The following is a 17,258-nucleotide window of genomic DNA, read 5'->3' as shown; positions in this document are numbered from 1 at the left end:
CTTATTCATATAATTTACATGGTTTTACAATTCCTTCCTATTTCTGCAGTATAGTTGAAAACATATTTTCTAGGTCTTTAAACTGCCAATTTTAAATTATCCTCTATTACCATCTGATGTCGTGATCTGTGTGCTGAGTGTTTTCAGGCGTTATAGGGCATGAATGGCTCAGAGGATGGAAAGGAAACATGTAAAAGCAGAAGGAATGCGAGAAGATGAAGTTTTAAGAAGCGAGCAGCGACGCGTACACATGGATGAAGCGCACGTGTGATTTGCACAGAAGAGAAGCGATGCGTACGCATGTTTGATGTGCACGCGTGACTAGAAATTTCGCCAAACAACGCGCACGCGTGACCTACGCGTACGCGTGATATGCGCCACGTGCGGAAATTACAGAAATCGTCCCCAGCAATTTCTGGGCTCCTTTTTGGCCCAATTCCAGGTCCAGAAAATAGAGATTAGAGGCTGGGAGTGAGGCAGAATGGAAGGACATCATCAATCATACATTCATTCGCATAATTTTAGGTTTAGATGTAGTTTTTAGAGAGAGAGGCTCTCTCCTCTCTCTAGGTTTTAGGATTTAGGATTTCTCTTTGTTTTAGGATAATCTCTTCTCAATTCCAGGTTTAATGTTCTTTGACTTGATTCTTTTCTGTTCTTATCGACTCTAATACTTTGGTTTATACATTCTTTTTGTTGATTGGATTTTCTATTTTAATACAATTTGAGGTATTTCATATTTAATATTGCTCTCTTTGATCTATGTTATTGATACTTGCAACTAATTGTGTGGATTTTATTATTTCTTATTGCTTCCCTATGCTTTTGTGTCATGCCTTTCAAGTGTTTGATAAAATGCTTGGGAGAGTTTTAAGTTAGATTTTCTTCTCTTGGCCTTGGTTGAGTAATTGGTGACACTTGAGTTATCAAACTCCTTGGTTGATTAACAATTGAAGGTTGCTAATTGGTTTGGATTCCACTAAAGCTAGTCTTTCCTTAGAAGTTGACTAGGACTTGAGGAATCAAACTGATTCATACACTTGACTTTCCTTCGTAATTAGAGGGTTAACTAAGTGGTTGCAACTAACGATACTCATCACTATTGAGGGCGATAATAAGGATAGGACTTCCAGTTTTTATTCCTTGCCAAGAGCCTTTATAATTGTTAGTTTATTTCTTTTGCAATTCACTCTTCTTATCTCTTAATCCAAAACCCCAAATTTACAAGACTCATAACCAATAATAAGAACACCTCCCTGTAATTCCTTGAGAGATGACCGAGGTTTAAATACTTCGGTTATCAATTTATTTAGGGATTTGTTACTTGTGACAACCAAACTTTTGTATGAAAGGATTCTTTGTTGGTTTAGAAGCTATACTTGCAACGAGAGTTTATTTGTGAAAATTCTAGACCACACAAGGAGTCCGTTCGTCACTAGCGCGACAACAAGATGGGCGGCGATAGCCCCCTGTGGCGGCGTTGCCTTTCATGCACGCGCGCTCTCTCTCTTCTTCCTGGTTCTTCTCTGGCGATGGAACGGCTTGATGGGAGGCCGAACGGACGGTGAAGCTAACAGTAGCAAGGTGCGACGGCAATGAGCCCTGGCTGTGGCGCCATTCCTTCCTCCCTTCTCTCCGTTTTCTATTTCGGTTTCTTTCCTTTCATGGAAAATAGAAAGGAAACTGTGTGTGCCGCTGCGAGGTCTTGGGGGGAAAGCAAGTAACTGGGTTAGGGTTTCAGGGTTAGGGTTTTTGAGTAAAATTAGGGTTATGGGCAAATTGGTAATTTCAAGTAAAATTGGGAATAATATAGTAATTGAAACCCAAATTAAATTCAACACTAATTGTATATAGAAAAATACTATTTGCTCATCGATTTTACAAATTACCTTTAATAAAATGTTCAAATCCAACAATTAGAAATAATATACTTAACTTCTTCATTTTCCAAAATAGCAATATTAATATTTAAAATATTAATTATTTAATCAAATTCATATAAAATTCTTATTATTTCACAAGTACTAGCTTTATAATTTAAATATAGAAATAATCCAAAAATTATGAAGTTAAGTAAAATCTTCACTTTAATTATCAAAACTTGACTTAATTATTCTCAATGAAATTCTCAATGGAATAATTTCTGAAAGTAAGATCTCTAACAATAAATATATTCAAAATCAGCTCATAATAAGATTCTTCAAAAGTTCTGGGTCTTACACTTTAAGATAAAAGATCCATTAACTTGGCATCTTAATGTTTTGAGTTAGATTTGGTGTTTTCTCATCTTATATTCTCTCACTCGGTTTCTCCTTGAAGTATTCTCAATGACTAGTAATTTTTTTTAATAATATAAGTTTTTTTAATAGCCATCCATGGTGAAGGAGTATTAGAAGAAATCTGTGAATAGGAAATTTTTTTGTTATACTTGAGTGAATAGGAGATTTTCTTTGTTATTCTTGTGTGAATAGGAGACTCAAGCATTTAACACTATTTATAACATTTAGTTTTGATACCTAGAAATATTAATTGGTATAAATTTACTTTTCCTATTTTATAGGAAACAAACACCAAACCCAAATGAATTTAATCCTAAAATTTCTCACTTTTTATCAGTTTCAAAATTTTCAAGTTTTACTCTTATTTGTTGATGACTTCCTAAAATTTATTGAATCGTTGGGCATAGTTGTTTAGTGCTTTTTTCTCTTCATATCTAATATTATTTTTGGGAGTTTGCCAGCAAAATTTTATGCTGTTAAACTCTTTACAAGTGGTATCAGGGTCGATGGTTAATTGGTTAAGAGATCCTCTCCAAAGTGTCCCTAGAAGTGGTATCAGAATTCCTACAAGTGGTATGAGAGTTGATGGTTAATCGGTCTAGTGATAAAATCTTTTAGAAATAGAGAGAAACGAGAGACTAGTAATTTTTTTATTAATATGAGTTTTTTTAATAAAAAATTTTTCAACCCATCTATAGTGAAGGAGTGTTAGAAGTAATCGGTGAATAGAAAATATTTTTTGTTATGCTTGTGTAAGTAGGAGATTTTTTTTGTTATACTTGTATAAATAAGAGACTCAAGCATTTAGCAATATTTATAGCATTTAATTTTGATACTACAAAAATATTTGTTGAAATAATGACCTACCTAATCTTAATGACCTATTATTTATTATTTAAAAAATATAAATATATAATATTTTTTTTAAATATACTATTTAACTAATAAAATATTAATATTTAATTAATCTATATATTTAATAAAAAGTTTAATTAATTTTTTTCCATCTTACAGAAAACAAACACCGAACCCAAATGAATTTAATCCTAAAATTTCTTACTTTTTATCGATTTCAAAATTTTTAAGTTACACTCTTATTTGTTGATGAATTCCTAAAATTAATTTTTTGAACTATTGGCTATAGTTGTTTAGTGCTTTTTTCTTTTTCTATCTAATATTATTTTTTTAATTAAAAGTTTTTCAGTAAAATTTTACACCGTCAAACTCCTTAAGATACTAGAGTGAGATGAAGTGTAGATAAAAAAAATATTGGATGTTCCAAGTACAAGATTTGAGTTTGATTCAATTATTTTCGTCTATTCATCTGTTTCTATGCTGTAACCATGACTATGACAAAAAAAAGGTAAAAAGGTAAATACTGGCAAAGTGGTATTAAAAAGTGGAATACAGTAGTGAGGGAGACAATGGATATGGATGAGGGAGGAGGTGGCAACTGAAATCCATTGAAAAAGGCACGGATTATTTGTGTTGAAAGATTTTGATTAAATTATTTTTTTCATTCATAATTCTAACTTCTACATTAGTTGAAAAAGTAGTTGTTCTAAAAAAAATTTTAAAAATTTAAATTTAAAATAATTTGATTGTAAAAAATATTATTTTAACAATTTGTATATTATCGGTGTCTTTTTTATTAATTTTTTAAAATTAATTTTTGTATTTTTTATTATTGATTAAAATATTATTCTAACAATTTATATATTATTTAGTGCTTCTTCCTCCTCATATATGATATTATTACTCTAACTGGGAGTTTTTCAGAAAAATTTTACACTGTTAAATTCCTTACATCAAAGTCGATGATTAATTGGTCAAGAGCTCCTTCCCAAGGTGTCCCTACAAGTAGTATCAGAGTTGATGGTTAATCAGTCTAATGAATTTTTTTATTAATGGAGAGAAGGGAGAGACTAGTAATTTTTTTATTACTATGAATTTTTTTTAATAAAAAAATCTTTTATCCCATTTACGGTGACTATAAATATGCTAAATGCTTGAGTTTCCTATTCACATAAACATAGCAAAGAAAATTTCCTATTCACACAAGTATACCAAAAAAAAATTCTATTCATGTATTACTTCTAACACTCTTTCACCAAAGATGGGTTGAAGAATTTTCTATTAAAAAAATTTATATTAATAAAAAATTACTAGTCTCCGCTTTTCTTTGTTTTTAAAGAATTTTATCACTAGACCGAATAAATATTAACTCTGATACCACTTGTAGGGGTTCTGATACCACTTGTAAGGACACTTTGGGAAAAAGCTCTTGATCAATTAATCATCGACCTTGATATCATTTGTAAGGAGTTTAATATTATAAAATTTTATTGGCAAACTCTAAATTAGAAAAATAATATTAGATATGAAGAGGAAAAAATACCAAATAATATATAAATTATTAGAATAATATTTTAATGAATAATGAAAATACAAAACTTAATTTAATAAAATTAATAAAAAAATACACCAGTAATATATAAATTTTTAGAATAAAATTTTTCTAAAATCAAATAATTTTAAATTCAAATTTTTTAAATTTTGTTAGAACAGCAACTTCTTCAACTAATGAATAAGTAAGGACTAAGAGGAAAAAAATAATTTAATCAAAATCTTTCAACACACATAGTCGGTGCCTTCTTCAAGGAATTTCTGTTGCCACCATCTCCTTCATTTATACCCATTGTCCCCATCGATAATGTATACTACTTTCTAACACTACTCCACAAGTATATACTATTTTCTCTTTTTTTGTCATAGTTATCGGTTACAACACATAAACAGATGAATAAAGGTTTAATTATTCTGTTGGTCCCTATAGTTTAGCGAATTTTTCAATTAGATTCCTACACTTTTTTTCCTTTTAATTGGGTCCCTATACGTTAATTTTTTTTTCAATTAAGTCCTTGCCGTGAGGATAACGTTTAAGATAACGGAATATTCTGTTTAAAAAATGAATATTCTTCTATTTGAGTTAGATATTCCAATCGTACATATATCTATTTTTTCAAAATACCCAAAAACTCCTTGGTCACAAAGGAAAACAAAACCCTAGCCAGCCCCTAATTTTCTCTCTGAAAATCGTGGAAAGTGCGCTTCTCCTCCAGGGGTCTGTCTTCTTCATCCATAGGCTTCGGCATCTTCATCCATAGCCGTCGGTCCGTGATCTTCATTCAAAGCCGTGGTGGTCGGCCGTCTGTCGCATCCTTCTTCCTGCGCTGCTCTGTTCTGCGTTGCTTTGTTCTGTGGTCTTCTGCGTTCACTTTGGAAGAGCTTATTGACGAAGAAGAGGTGATCCAAGAATGCAAGGCCTTAAACAGTCGACTCATCAAAAGTAGAAGGCTATCTTGAGGGAAGTTTATAAGAAGAAGAAGTACACGTCAAGCTCTTGATCTCCATCCTAAGAAGTAAGAAGACCAGAACCATTCGCAGAGGCTCACCAAGCACCAGGTATTTGCCTTGCCTTGTGTTTAAATTCTTTAATTAGCTTTGAATTTTGTTCCTGTTCATTCATCATGCTACTCTGATGTTGAGATATAGCACCAGGTTTCTAGTTCTAGCATACTGTTAAAGCATAGATATTTCACTTCAGCAACTTCATTGTTCATAGGATCATTAAAAAAATTGAAGAAATGTGGTTGTGCTTGTATAGAATCTAGTGATGTGGTGCACGAAATTGTGATCAATACTTTTCAAAACATAAACAATCCCTAGTAATGGCTCCAAAGACTTGGTGCTCAATACCATGGCATAAACACAACTTCGCACAACTAACCAGCAAGTGCACTGGGTCGTCCAAGTAATACCTTACGCGAGTAAGGGTCGATCCCACGGACATTGGTGGTATGAAGCAAGCTATGGTCATCTTGTAAATCTTAGTCAGGCAGACTCAAATGGATATGGTGATGAACGAAAATAACATAAAAGATAAAGATAGAGATACTTATGTATATCATTGGTGAGAGCTTCAGACAAGCGTATGAAGATGCCTTCCCTTCCGTCTCTCTGCTTTCCTACTGCCTTCATCCAATCCTTCTTACTCCTTTCCATGGCAAGCTCGTGTAGGGTTTCACTGTTGTCAGCAGCTACCTCCCATCCTCTCAGTGAAAGCGATTGCATATGCTCCGTCACAGCATAGCGGAATTCATCTGTCGGTTCTCAATCAGACCGGAATAGAATCCATTGATTCTTTTGGCGTCTGTCACTAACGCCCCGCCCTCAGGAGTTTGAAGCACGTCACAGTCATTCAATCATTGAATCCTACTCAGAATACCACAGACAAGGTTTAGACCTTCCGGATTCTCTTGAATGCCGCCATCAGGTCCTGCCTATACCACGAAGACTCTGATCTCACGGAATGGTTGGCTCGTTTGTCAGGCGAGCGCTCGGTTGTCAGGCGATCAACCATGCATCGTGCAATCAGGAATCCAAGAGATATTCACTAAGCCTCAGATGCTTGTAGAACAAGAATGGTTGTCAGTCACCTTGTTCATGGGTGAGAATGGTGATGGGCGTCAATCATCACCTTTATCATGTTGAAGAACAAGTGATATCTTGGACAAAGAACAAGCGGAATTGAATAGAAGAACAATAGTAATTGCATTAATACTTGAGGTACAGCAGAGCTCCACACCTTAATCTATGGTGTGTAGAAACTCCACCGTTGAAAATACATAAGAACAAGGTCTAGGCATGGCCGAATGGCCAGCCTCCCAAAGGTCTAAGATAGCATAAAACAAAGATAGCTACCAAAGTCTCCTAATACAATAGTAAAAGGTCCTACTTATAGAAAACTAGTACATAGATGAGTAAATGACATAAAAATCCACTTCCGGGCCCACTTGGTGTGTGCTTGGGCTGAGCAATGAAGCTTTTTCGTGTAGAGACTCTCCTTGGAGTTAAACGCCAGCTTTAGTGCCAGTTTGGGCGTTTAACTCCCAATTAGGTGCCAGTTCCGGCGTTTAACGCTGGAATTTCTTGAGGTGACTTTGAACGCCAGTTTGGGCCATCAAATCTTGGGCAAAGTATGGACTATTATATATTGCTGGAAAGCCCAGGATGTCTACTTTCTAACGCCGTTGAGAGCGTGCCAATTGGGCTTCTGTAGCTCCAGAAAATCCACTTCGAGTGCAGGGAGTTCAGAATCCAACAGCATCTGCAGTCCTTTTGAGTCTCTGGATCAGATTTTTGCTCAGGTCCCTCAATTTCAGCCAGAAAATACCTGAAATCACAGAAAAACATACAAACTCATAGTAAAGTCCAGAAAAGTGAATTTTAACTAAAAACTAATAAAAATATACTAAAAACTAACTAGATCATACTAAAAATATACTAAAAACAATGCCAAAAAGCATACAAATTATCCGCTCATCACAACACCAAACTTAAATTGTTGCTTGTCCCCAAGCAACTGAAGATCAAATAAGATAAAAAGAAGAGAATATACTATAGACTCCAAATTATCAATGAAACTAAGCTCCAAATTAGATGAGCGGGACTAGTAGCTTTTTGCCTCCGAACAGTTTTGGCATCTCACTTTATCCTTTGAAATTCAGAATGATTGGCTTCTTTAGGAACTCCGAATCCAGATAGTGTTATTGATTCTCCTAGTTAAGTATGATGATTCTTGAACACAGCTACTTATTGAGTCTTGGCCGTGGCCCAAAGCACTCTGTCTTCCAGTATTACCACCGGATACATACATGCCACAGACACATAATTGGGTGAACCTTTTCAGATTGTGACTCAGCTTTGCTAAAGTCCCCAATTAGAGGTGTCCAGGGTTCTTAAGCACACTCTTTTTGCCTTGGATCACAACTTTATTTCTTTCTTTTTCTTTCTTTTTCTCTTTCTCCCTTTTTTTTTCGTTTTTCTCCTTCTTTTTCTCTTTTTTTTTTTTTTTTGAATTTACTGCTTTTTCTTGCTTCAAGAATCATTTTTATGATTTTTCAGATCCTCAGTAACATGTCTCCTTTTTCATCATTCTTTCAAGAGCCAACAATTTTAACATTCATGAACCACAAATTCAAAAGACATATGCACTGTTTAAGCATACATTCAGAAAACAACAAGTATTGTCACCACATCAAACTAATTAAGCTAGTTTTAAAGATGAATTTGAAATCCTGTACTTCTTGTTCTTTTGTGATAAAAACAGTTTTCATTTAAGAAAGGTGATGGATTCATAGGACATTCATAACTTTAAGGCATAGACACTAAGACACTAATGATCATAAGACACAAACATGGATAAACATAAAGCATAATTTTCGAAAAACAGAAGAATAAAGAACAAGGAGATTAAAGAACGGGTCCACCTTAGTGATGGCGGCTCTTTCTTCTTCTTGAAGATCCTATGGAGTGCTTGAGCTCCTCAATGTCTCTTCCTTGTCTTTGTTGCTCCTCTCTCATGATTCTTTGATCTTCTCTAATTTCATGGAGGAGGATGGAATGTTCTTGGTGCTCCACCCTTAGTTGTCCCATGTTGGAACTCAACTCTCCTAGGGAGGTGTTCAGTTGCTCCCAATAGTCTTGTGGAGGAAAGTGCATCCCTTGAGGTATCTCAGGGATCTCATGATGAGAGGGGTCTCTTGTTTGCTCCATCTTCTTCTTAGTGATGGGCTTGAGGTCATGCCTTCTCAGTTGAACCGGCTTTGGATGCCATAAATGGTTATGGAAAAACAAAAAGCAATGCTTTTACCACACCAAACTTTAAAAGGTTTGCTCGTCCTCGAGCAAAAGAAGAAAGAAGAGAGGAGAAGAAGAAGAAATGAGGAAGAGGGAGATGGTGGTGTATTCGGCCAAAGAGGGGGAGAAGTGTTGTTTGAATTTGAAGGGTGAGGTTGGTGGGGTTTTATGAAGGATGGATGTGAGTGGTGAAGAGAAAGATGGGATTTGATAGGTGAGGGGTTTTTGGGGAAGAGGTATTGAGGTGATTGGTGAATGGGGGAAGAAGAGAGAGAGTGGTGGTGGGGTTGGTGGGGATCCTGTGGGGTCCACAGATCCTGTGGTGTCAAGGAAAAGTCATCCCTGCACCAATTGGCACTCAAAATCACGTTTTGAGGCCTTTCTGGCATTAAACGCCGGGCTGGTGCCCATTCCTGGCGTTTAACGCCAGGTTCTTGCCCTTTTCTGGCGTTTAACGCCAGTCTGGTGCCCCTTTCTGGCGTTAAACGCCCAGAATGGTGCCAAACTGGGCATTAAACGCCCAACTGCTAGGCTTACTGGCGTTTGAACGCCAGCAGCTTCTTCCTCCAGGGTGTGCTGTTTTTCTTCTTGTTTTTCATTCTGTTTTTGCTTTTTCAATGGATTTTGTGACTTCTTATGATCATCAACCTACAAAAAACATAAAATAACAAAAGAAAATAGATAAAATATAATCATTGGGTTGCCTCCCAACAAGCGCTTCTTTAATGTCAGTAGCTTGACAGAGGGCTCTCATGGAGCCTCACAGATACTCAGAGCAATGTTGGAACCTCCCAACACCAAACTTAGAGTTTGAATGTGGGGGTTCAACACCAAACTTAGAGTTTGGTTGTGGCCTCCCAACACCAAACTTAGAGTTTGACTGTGGGGGCTCTTCTTGACTCTGATTTGAGAGAAGCTCTTCATGCTTCATCTCCATGGTGACAGAGGGATATCCTTGAGCCTTAAACACAAAGGATTCTTCATTCACTTGAATGATCAGTTCACCTCTATCAACATCAATCACAGCCCTTGCTGTGGCTAGGAAGGGTCTGCCAAGGATGATGGATTCATCCATGCACTTCCCAGTCTCTAGGACTATGAAATCAGTAGGGATGTAATGGTCTTCAACTTTTACCAAAACATTCTCTACAAGTCCATGAGCTTGTTTTCTTGAGTTGTCTGCCATCTCCAATGAGATTCTTGCAGCTTGTACCTCAAAGATCCCTAGCTTCTCCATTACAGAGAGAGGCATGAGGTTCACACTTGACCCTAAGTCACACAAGGCCTTCTTGAAGGTCATGGTGCCTATGGTACAAGGTATTGAAAACTTCCCAGGATCTTGTCTCTTTTGAGGTAATTTCTGCCTAGACAAGTCATCCAGTTCTTTGGTGAGCAAGGGAGATTCATCTTCCCAAGTCTCATTTCCAAATAACTTGTCATTTAGCTTCATGATTGCTCCAAGATATTTAGCAACTTGCTCTTCAGTGACATACTCATCCTCTTCAGAGGAAGAATACTCATCAGAGCTCATGAAAGGCAGAAGTAAGTCCAATGGAATCTCTATGGTCTCATTTTGAGCCTCAGATTCCCATGGTTCCTCATTGGGGAACTCAAAGGAGGTTGGTGCACGCCCATTGAGGTCTTCCTCAGTGGCGTCCACTTCCTCTCTTTCCTCTCCAAATTCGGCCATGTTTATGGCTTTGCACTCTCCTTTTGGATTTTCTTCTGTATTGCTTGGGAGAGTACTAGGAGGGAGTTCAGTAACTTTCTTACTCAGCTGTCCCACTTGTCCTTCCAAATTTCTGATGGAGGACCTTGTTTCATTCATGAAACTTTGAGTGGTTTTGATTAGATCAGAGACCATGGTTGCTAAGTCAGAGGTATTCTGCTTAGAACTCTCTGTCTGTTGCTGAGAAGATGATAGAAAAGGCTTGCTATTGCTAAGCCTGTTTCTTCCACCATTATTGTTATTGAAACCTTGTTGAGGTCTCTCTTGATTCTTCCATGAGAAATTTGGGTGATTTCTCCATGAAGAGTTATAGGTGTTTCCATAGGGTTCTCCTAGGTAATTCACCTCTTCCATTGAAGGGTTCTCAGGATCATAAGCTTCTTCCTCAGATGAAGCATCCTTAGTACTGTTTGGTGCATTTTGCATTCCAGACAGACTTTGAGAAATCAAATTGACTTGTTGAGTCAATATTTTATTCTGAGCCAAAATGGCGTTCAGAGTGTCAATCTCAAGAACTCCTTTCTTCTGACTAGTCCCATTGTTTACAGGATTCCTTTCAGAAGTGTACATGAATTGGTTATTTGCAACCATCTCAATGAGCTCTTGAGCCTCTGTAGGCGTCTTCTTTAGATGAAGAGATCCTCCAGCAGAGCTATCCAAAGACATCTTGGATAGTTCAGAGAGACCATCATAGAAAATACCTATGATGCTCCATTCAGAAAGCATGTCAGAAGGACATTTTCTGATTAATTGTTTGTATCTTTCCCAAGCTTCATAGAGGGATTCTCCATCCTTCTGTCTGAAGGTTTGGACTTCCACTCTAAGCTTACTCCATCTTTGTGGTGGAAAGAACTTTGCCAAGAAGGCATTGACTAGCTTTTCCCAAGAGTCCAGGCTTTCTTTAGGTTGAGAGTCCAACCATATTCTAGCTCTGTCTCTTACAGCAAAAGGGAATAGCATCAGTCTATAGACCTCAGGGTCAACCCCATTAGTCTTGACTGTGTCACAGATTTGCAAGAATTCAGCTAAGAACTGATGAGGATCTTCCATTGGAAGTCCATGGAACTTGCAATTCTGTTGCATTAGAGAAACTAATTGAGGCTTAAGCTCAAAGTTGTTTGCTCCAATGGCAGGGATAGAGATGCTTCTCCCATAGAAGTCGGGAGTAGGTGCAGTAAAGTCACCCAGCACCTTCCTTGCATTGTTGGCATTGTTGTTGTTTTCGGCTGCCATGGGTTCTTCTTTTTTGGAGAATTCGGTCAGGTCCTCAACAGAGAATTGTGCCTTAGCTTCTCTTAGCTTTCGCTTCCAGGTCCTTTCAGGTTCAGGGTCAGCTTCAACAAGAATGCCTTTGTCTTTGTTCCTGCTCATATGAAGGAGAAGAGAACAAGAAAATATGGAATCCTCTATGTCACAGTATAGAGATTCCTTGAGGTGTCAGAGGAAAAGAAAAGTAGAAGACAGAAGTAGAAAATTCGAACTTATCAAAGAAGATGGAGTTCGAATTTTGCATTAAGGAATAGAGTTAGTTCAGAAATAGAAGGATGTGAGAAGAAGGGAAGTAATTTTCGAAAATTTAAGTAAAAGATTTTGAAAACATTTTGAAAAACACTTAATTGATTTTCGAAAATAAGAGTGGAAAAGAAATCAAGTGATTTTTGAAAAAGATTTTGAAATTAGAAATTAAAAAGATTTGATTGAAAACTTATTTTGAAAAAGATGTGATTAAAAAGATATGATTGGTTTTAAAAAGATGTGATTGAAAAGATATGATTTGAAAACAATTTAAAAAGATTTGATTTGAAAACAATTTAAAAAGATATGATTTGAAAACAATTTAAAAAGATATGATTTTAAAAAATTAATGACTTGCCTAACAAGAAAAGATATGATTCAAACATAAAACCTTCCTCAACAGAAAAGGCAAAAAATGTTCAATCAAATCATTAATTGTTAGTAAGTATCTTTGAAAAAGGAAAGAATTTGATTTTGAAAACATTTGATTGAAAAGATATGATTTGAAAAAGATTTGATTTTGAAAAACTTTGAAAACTTGAAAAAAAATTGATTTTGAAAACAAAATCTTCCCCCTTTGCCATCCTGGCGTTAAACGCCCAGAATGGTGCACATTCTGGCGTTTAACGCCCAAACTACTACCCTTTTGGGCGTTAAACGCCCAGCCAGGCACCCTGGCTGGCGTTTAAACGCCAGTCTGTCTTCTTCACTGGGCATTTTTGAATGCCCAGCTCTTTCTGTATAATTCCTCTGCTGTATGTTCTGAATCTTCAATTCTCTGTATTATTGACTTGAAAAGACACAAATTAAAAATATTTTTGGATTTTTAATAATAAGGAATAATTAAAATGCAACTAAAATCTAATAACAATGCATGCAAGACACCAAACTTAGCAGTTTGTATACATGAGAAACAACAAAACACTCAAGTCAATAGAATTCAAAGATCAAAACAAAAAAAATCATCAAGAACAACTTGAAGATTAATGAAGACACATGCATGAATGCAGTAAGAACAGAAACATGCAATTGACACTAAACTTAAGATGAGACTCTAGACTCAAACAAGAAATATTTTTGGATTTTATGCTTTTGTAAATTTTTTTTTTGGTTATTTTTCGAAAATTAGGTGGAAAAGAAAATAAAGGTATCAAAATTCTTAATGAGAATTCCAGGAATCATGCAATGTTAGTCTAAAGCTTTAGTCTAAAGGAATTAGACATAGCTAGCTAAGCTTCAGCAAGACATTGCATTCAAGAGCTAAATTGATGATGATCAATCAGCTTTGGTGATGATAAGAACATCACCTTGAAACAATAGAATTCATTCTTAAGAACTCTGAAGAAAAATACCTAATCTAAGCAACAAGATGAACCGTCAGTTGTCCATACACAAGAACAATCCCCGGCAACGGCGCCAAAAACTTGGTGCACGAAATTGTGATCAATACTTTTCAAAACATAAACAATCCCTAGTAATGGCTCCAAAGACTTGGTGCTCAATACCATGGCATAAACACAACTTCGCACAACTAACCAGCAAGTGCACTGGGTCGTCCAAGTAATACCTTACGCGAGTAAGGGTCGATCCCACGGAGATTGGTGGTATGAAGCAAGCTATGGTCATCTTGTAAATCTTAGTCAGGCAGACTCAAATGGATATGGTGATGAACGAAAATAACATAAAAGATAAAGATAGAGATACTTATGTATATCATTGGTGAGAGCTTCAGACAAGCGTATGAAGATGCCTTCCCTTCCGTCTCTCTGCTTTCCTACTGCCTTCATCCAATCCTTCTTACTCCTTTCCATGGCAAGCTCGTGTAGGGTTTCACTGTTGTCAGCAGCTACCTCCCATCCTCTCAGTGAAAGCGATTGCATATGCTCCGTCACAGCATAGCGGAATTCATCTGTCGGTTCTCAATCAGACCGGAATAGAATCCATTGATTTTTTTGGCGTCTGTCACTAACACCCCCCCTCAGGAGTTTGAAGCACGTCACAGTCATTCAATCATTGAATCCTACTCAGAATACCACAGACAAGGTTTAGACCTTCCGGATTCTCTTGAATGCCGCCATCAGGTCCTGCCTATACCACGAAGACTCTGATCTCACGGAATGGTTGGCTCGTTTGTCAGGCGAGCGCTCGGTTGTCAGGCGATCAACCATGCATCGTGCAATCAGGAATCCAAGAGATATTCACTAAGCCTCAGATGCTTGTAGAACAAGAATGGTTGTCAGTCACCTTGTTCATGGGTGAGAATGGTGATGGGCGTCAATCATCACCTTCATCATGTTGAAGAACAAGTGATATCTTGGACAAAGAACAAGCGGAATTGAATAGAAGAACAATAGTAATTGCATTAATACTCGAGGTACAGCAGAGCTCCACACCTTAATCTATGGTGTGTAGAAACTCCACCGTTGAAAATACATAAGAACAAGGTCTAGGCATGGCCGAATGGCCAGCCTCCCAAAGGTCTAAGATAGCATAAAACAAAGATAGCTACCAAAGTCTCCTAATACAATAGTAAAAGGTCCTACTTATAGAAAACTAGTACATAGATGAGTAAATGATAGAAAAATCCACTTCCGGGCCCACTTGGTGTGTGCTTGGGCTGAGCAATGAAGCTTTTTCGTGTAGAGACTCTCCTTGGAGTTAAATGCCAGCTTTAGTGCCAGTTTGGGCGTTTAACTCCCAATTAGGTGCCAGTTCCGGCGTTTAACGCTGGAATTTCTTGAGGTGACTTTGAACGCCGGTTTGGGCCATCAAATCTTGAGCAAAGTATGGACTATTATATATTGCTGGAAAGCCCAGGATGTCTACTTTCCAACGCCGTTGAGAGCGCGCCAATTGGGCTTCTGTAGCTCCAGAAAATCCACTTCGAGTGCAGGAAGGTCAGAATCCAACAGCATCTGCAGTCCTTTTGAGTCTCTGGATCAGATTTTTGCTCAGGTCCCTCAATTTCAGCCAGAAAATACCTGAAATCACAGAAAAACATACAAACTCATAGTAAAGTCCAGAAAAGTGAATTTTAACTAAAAACTAATAAAAATATACTAAAAACTAACTAGATCATACTAAAAATATACTAAAAACAATGCCAAAAAGCATACAAATTATCCGCTCATCATGATGCAAAACAGAAATTAACTGCATCAATTTATTCAATGTTTGTGAATTTTTAGCAGTATTTTATTTCCCGCCAAAGCTAAATAGAAATATATGGATGCAAATTGCAAAATTTTTAGTAATGGTTAACAATGGATTTTCAGGTTCTTTGTGATTTAATTGATCTTCTGAATTTGTGCTTTATTATGTTGTGGCGAATGTTTAATTGATCTTCTGAATATGTGATTTTATATTGTGATGATTGAATGCTAATCAAACACTTAGGGCTGAGATTAAATGATGAAAAGTGATAAGAGAACCAAGGATATGAAAGATTAAGTTTAAGGATAGTTGAGAATCAATAAAATACACCAAAGCTGTTTCTGCAGAATTAGGTAGTAAAAACCGAAGGGTATACAAGGTAAATTTATAGTAGTGTGAATAGGGATTATAGGAAAAAAATCAATGTACATCTTTGGGTAGAAAATTCCATGAATAGAAGTTGACTATATAGTGTTGGAGATGCCAAATTCTTTTGGGAATTCTTGTGACTAATCTGCTGATGTATGCTGTTACCCTTTTCTAAATGCTTATTGCTTGCTAACCTTTGATTAAGACTTATTTTAAAGTTGAAGTAATTTGTAATAATGTTGATATTGTTTTCATTGCCACATACTTTCAGAATGATGAGATGCCGAATGGATGGCCACTGGGTCTTGGGTTTTTGAATATAAAGCTTAGAGTTACAGAGGCACCCGCAGCTGCACCGGTGGAGCCTTTCTCATCGATGCAGATGCCATCCACCAGCTTCTCCTCATTCTCATCCTCCAACCTTGATACTGAGGTAAAATGAAGCAAATCTACTTTTGTCCCCTTTTTGTATTGAAATATATACACCAAGTTAATTAGTCTCCAAAGACACCAATATAAGAATGTATCGAGAATTAAGCAGAAGAATTGGTGTTTATAACTGTCTTTTCTTGCATTGGAAACCAGCAGTCAACAGCATCTTTCTTCCAAGACAAGAGTGTATCCCTTGGGCGTCTTATAGGAATAAGAGGAGGGGAGAGAGGACGATTGTACTTGCCAAACACGCTGAGGTTTGAAGACACTACTGAGAAGAAAACATTAGGAGATGCTTCTTGTTCTGATTCATCTAACTCAAAGGTACAAGAAGTGGATGTGTCTGGAGGCATTTGCATACCCACATTACTTGATGTCCTGCTCAGAATCAGCACCAAAACTAAGAGAACTTCAAGGAACTAGCTACTACTTAGTACCTACCATATGAATATGATGCTGTCACACTAAAGAATTTAACTAGTGATTTTCATCCCATTTTTCTTGAATGGTCCATTTGATCTTTCACAACTCTATTATGACTTAGTTATATTTCAGATTATGGGGATTATACATTGATTTTGAATTCCCAATTTCGCTATTCCGGTAATTTCTTGTAGTGTGAATAGGGATTATAGGAATATCTTTCATTGAATATTTATAGTTTTACTAAATTTTTAATTAGGTCCCTATATTTTTTTTTTCAATTAGGTCCCCAAGGGTATACAAGTAATTTCACAATTCACTAACATTTTTTTGACGTTTAACGTTAATAGGGACTAAATTGAAAAAAAATTAACGTATAGGGACCCAATTAAAAGGAAAAAAAATGTAGGGACTTAATTGAAAAATTCGCTAAACTATAGGGACCAACAGAGTAATTAAACCATGAATAAATGTAATTGTAAAGTGTAAAGTTATTTTTTTTTTCGGACAAGGATAAAATGTAAAGTGTAAATCTACCAAACACTTCTCATGAAGAATATTGAATTAGCCTCTTATTGGGATCGGTTTATAGTCTTCACTATTCAAGGCCCAATAAAAGGACAAACTCTAGACTCGAGTCAACAACGTTGTATGCA

At 36.5% G+C, this 17,258-nt stretch overlaps 1 protein-coding gene and 1 non-coding gene across 2 annotated transcripts; both read left to right on the top strand.

The window, feature by feature from the left end:
* The first annotated feature begins 11,430 nt into the window (after positions 1 to 11,430).
* Positions 11,431 to 11,538, top strand: LOC130978650 (small nucleolar RNA R71). Its single transcript, XR_009086270.1, has one exon. It is a non-coding gene; the product is annotated as a small nucleolar RNA R71 (small nucleolar RNA).
* Positions 11,539 to 15,488: 3,950 nt separating this feature from the next.
* Positions 15,489 to 16,602, top strand: LOC130974782 (uncharacterized). Its single transcript, XM_057899635.1, has 3 exons — positions 15,489 to 15,500; positions 16,019 to 16,180; positions 16,336 to 16,602. Exons 1-3 carry the CDS (start codon positions 15,489 to 15,491, stop codon positions 16,600 to 16,602), a joined length of 441 nt encoding a protein of 146 aa, XP_057755618.1.
* The last annotated feature ends 656 nt before the right edge of the window (positions 16,603 to 17,258 follow it).

The sequence above is a fragment of the Arachis stenosperma genome, chromosome 4 (assembly GCF_014773155.1).
Source record: "Arachis stenosperma cultivar V10309 chromosome 4, arast.V10309.gnm1.PFL2, whole genome shotgun sequence".
NCBI classification, from domain to species: Eukaryota; Viridiplantae; Streptophyta; class Magnoliopsida; order Fabales; family Fabaceae; genus Arachis; species Arachis stenosperma.
The sequence above is the reverse complement of the archived record's forward strand: the minus strand, read 5'-3'. Positions and strand labels throughout refer to the sequence as shown.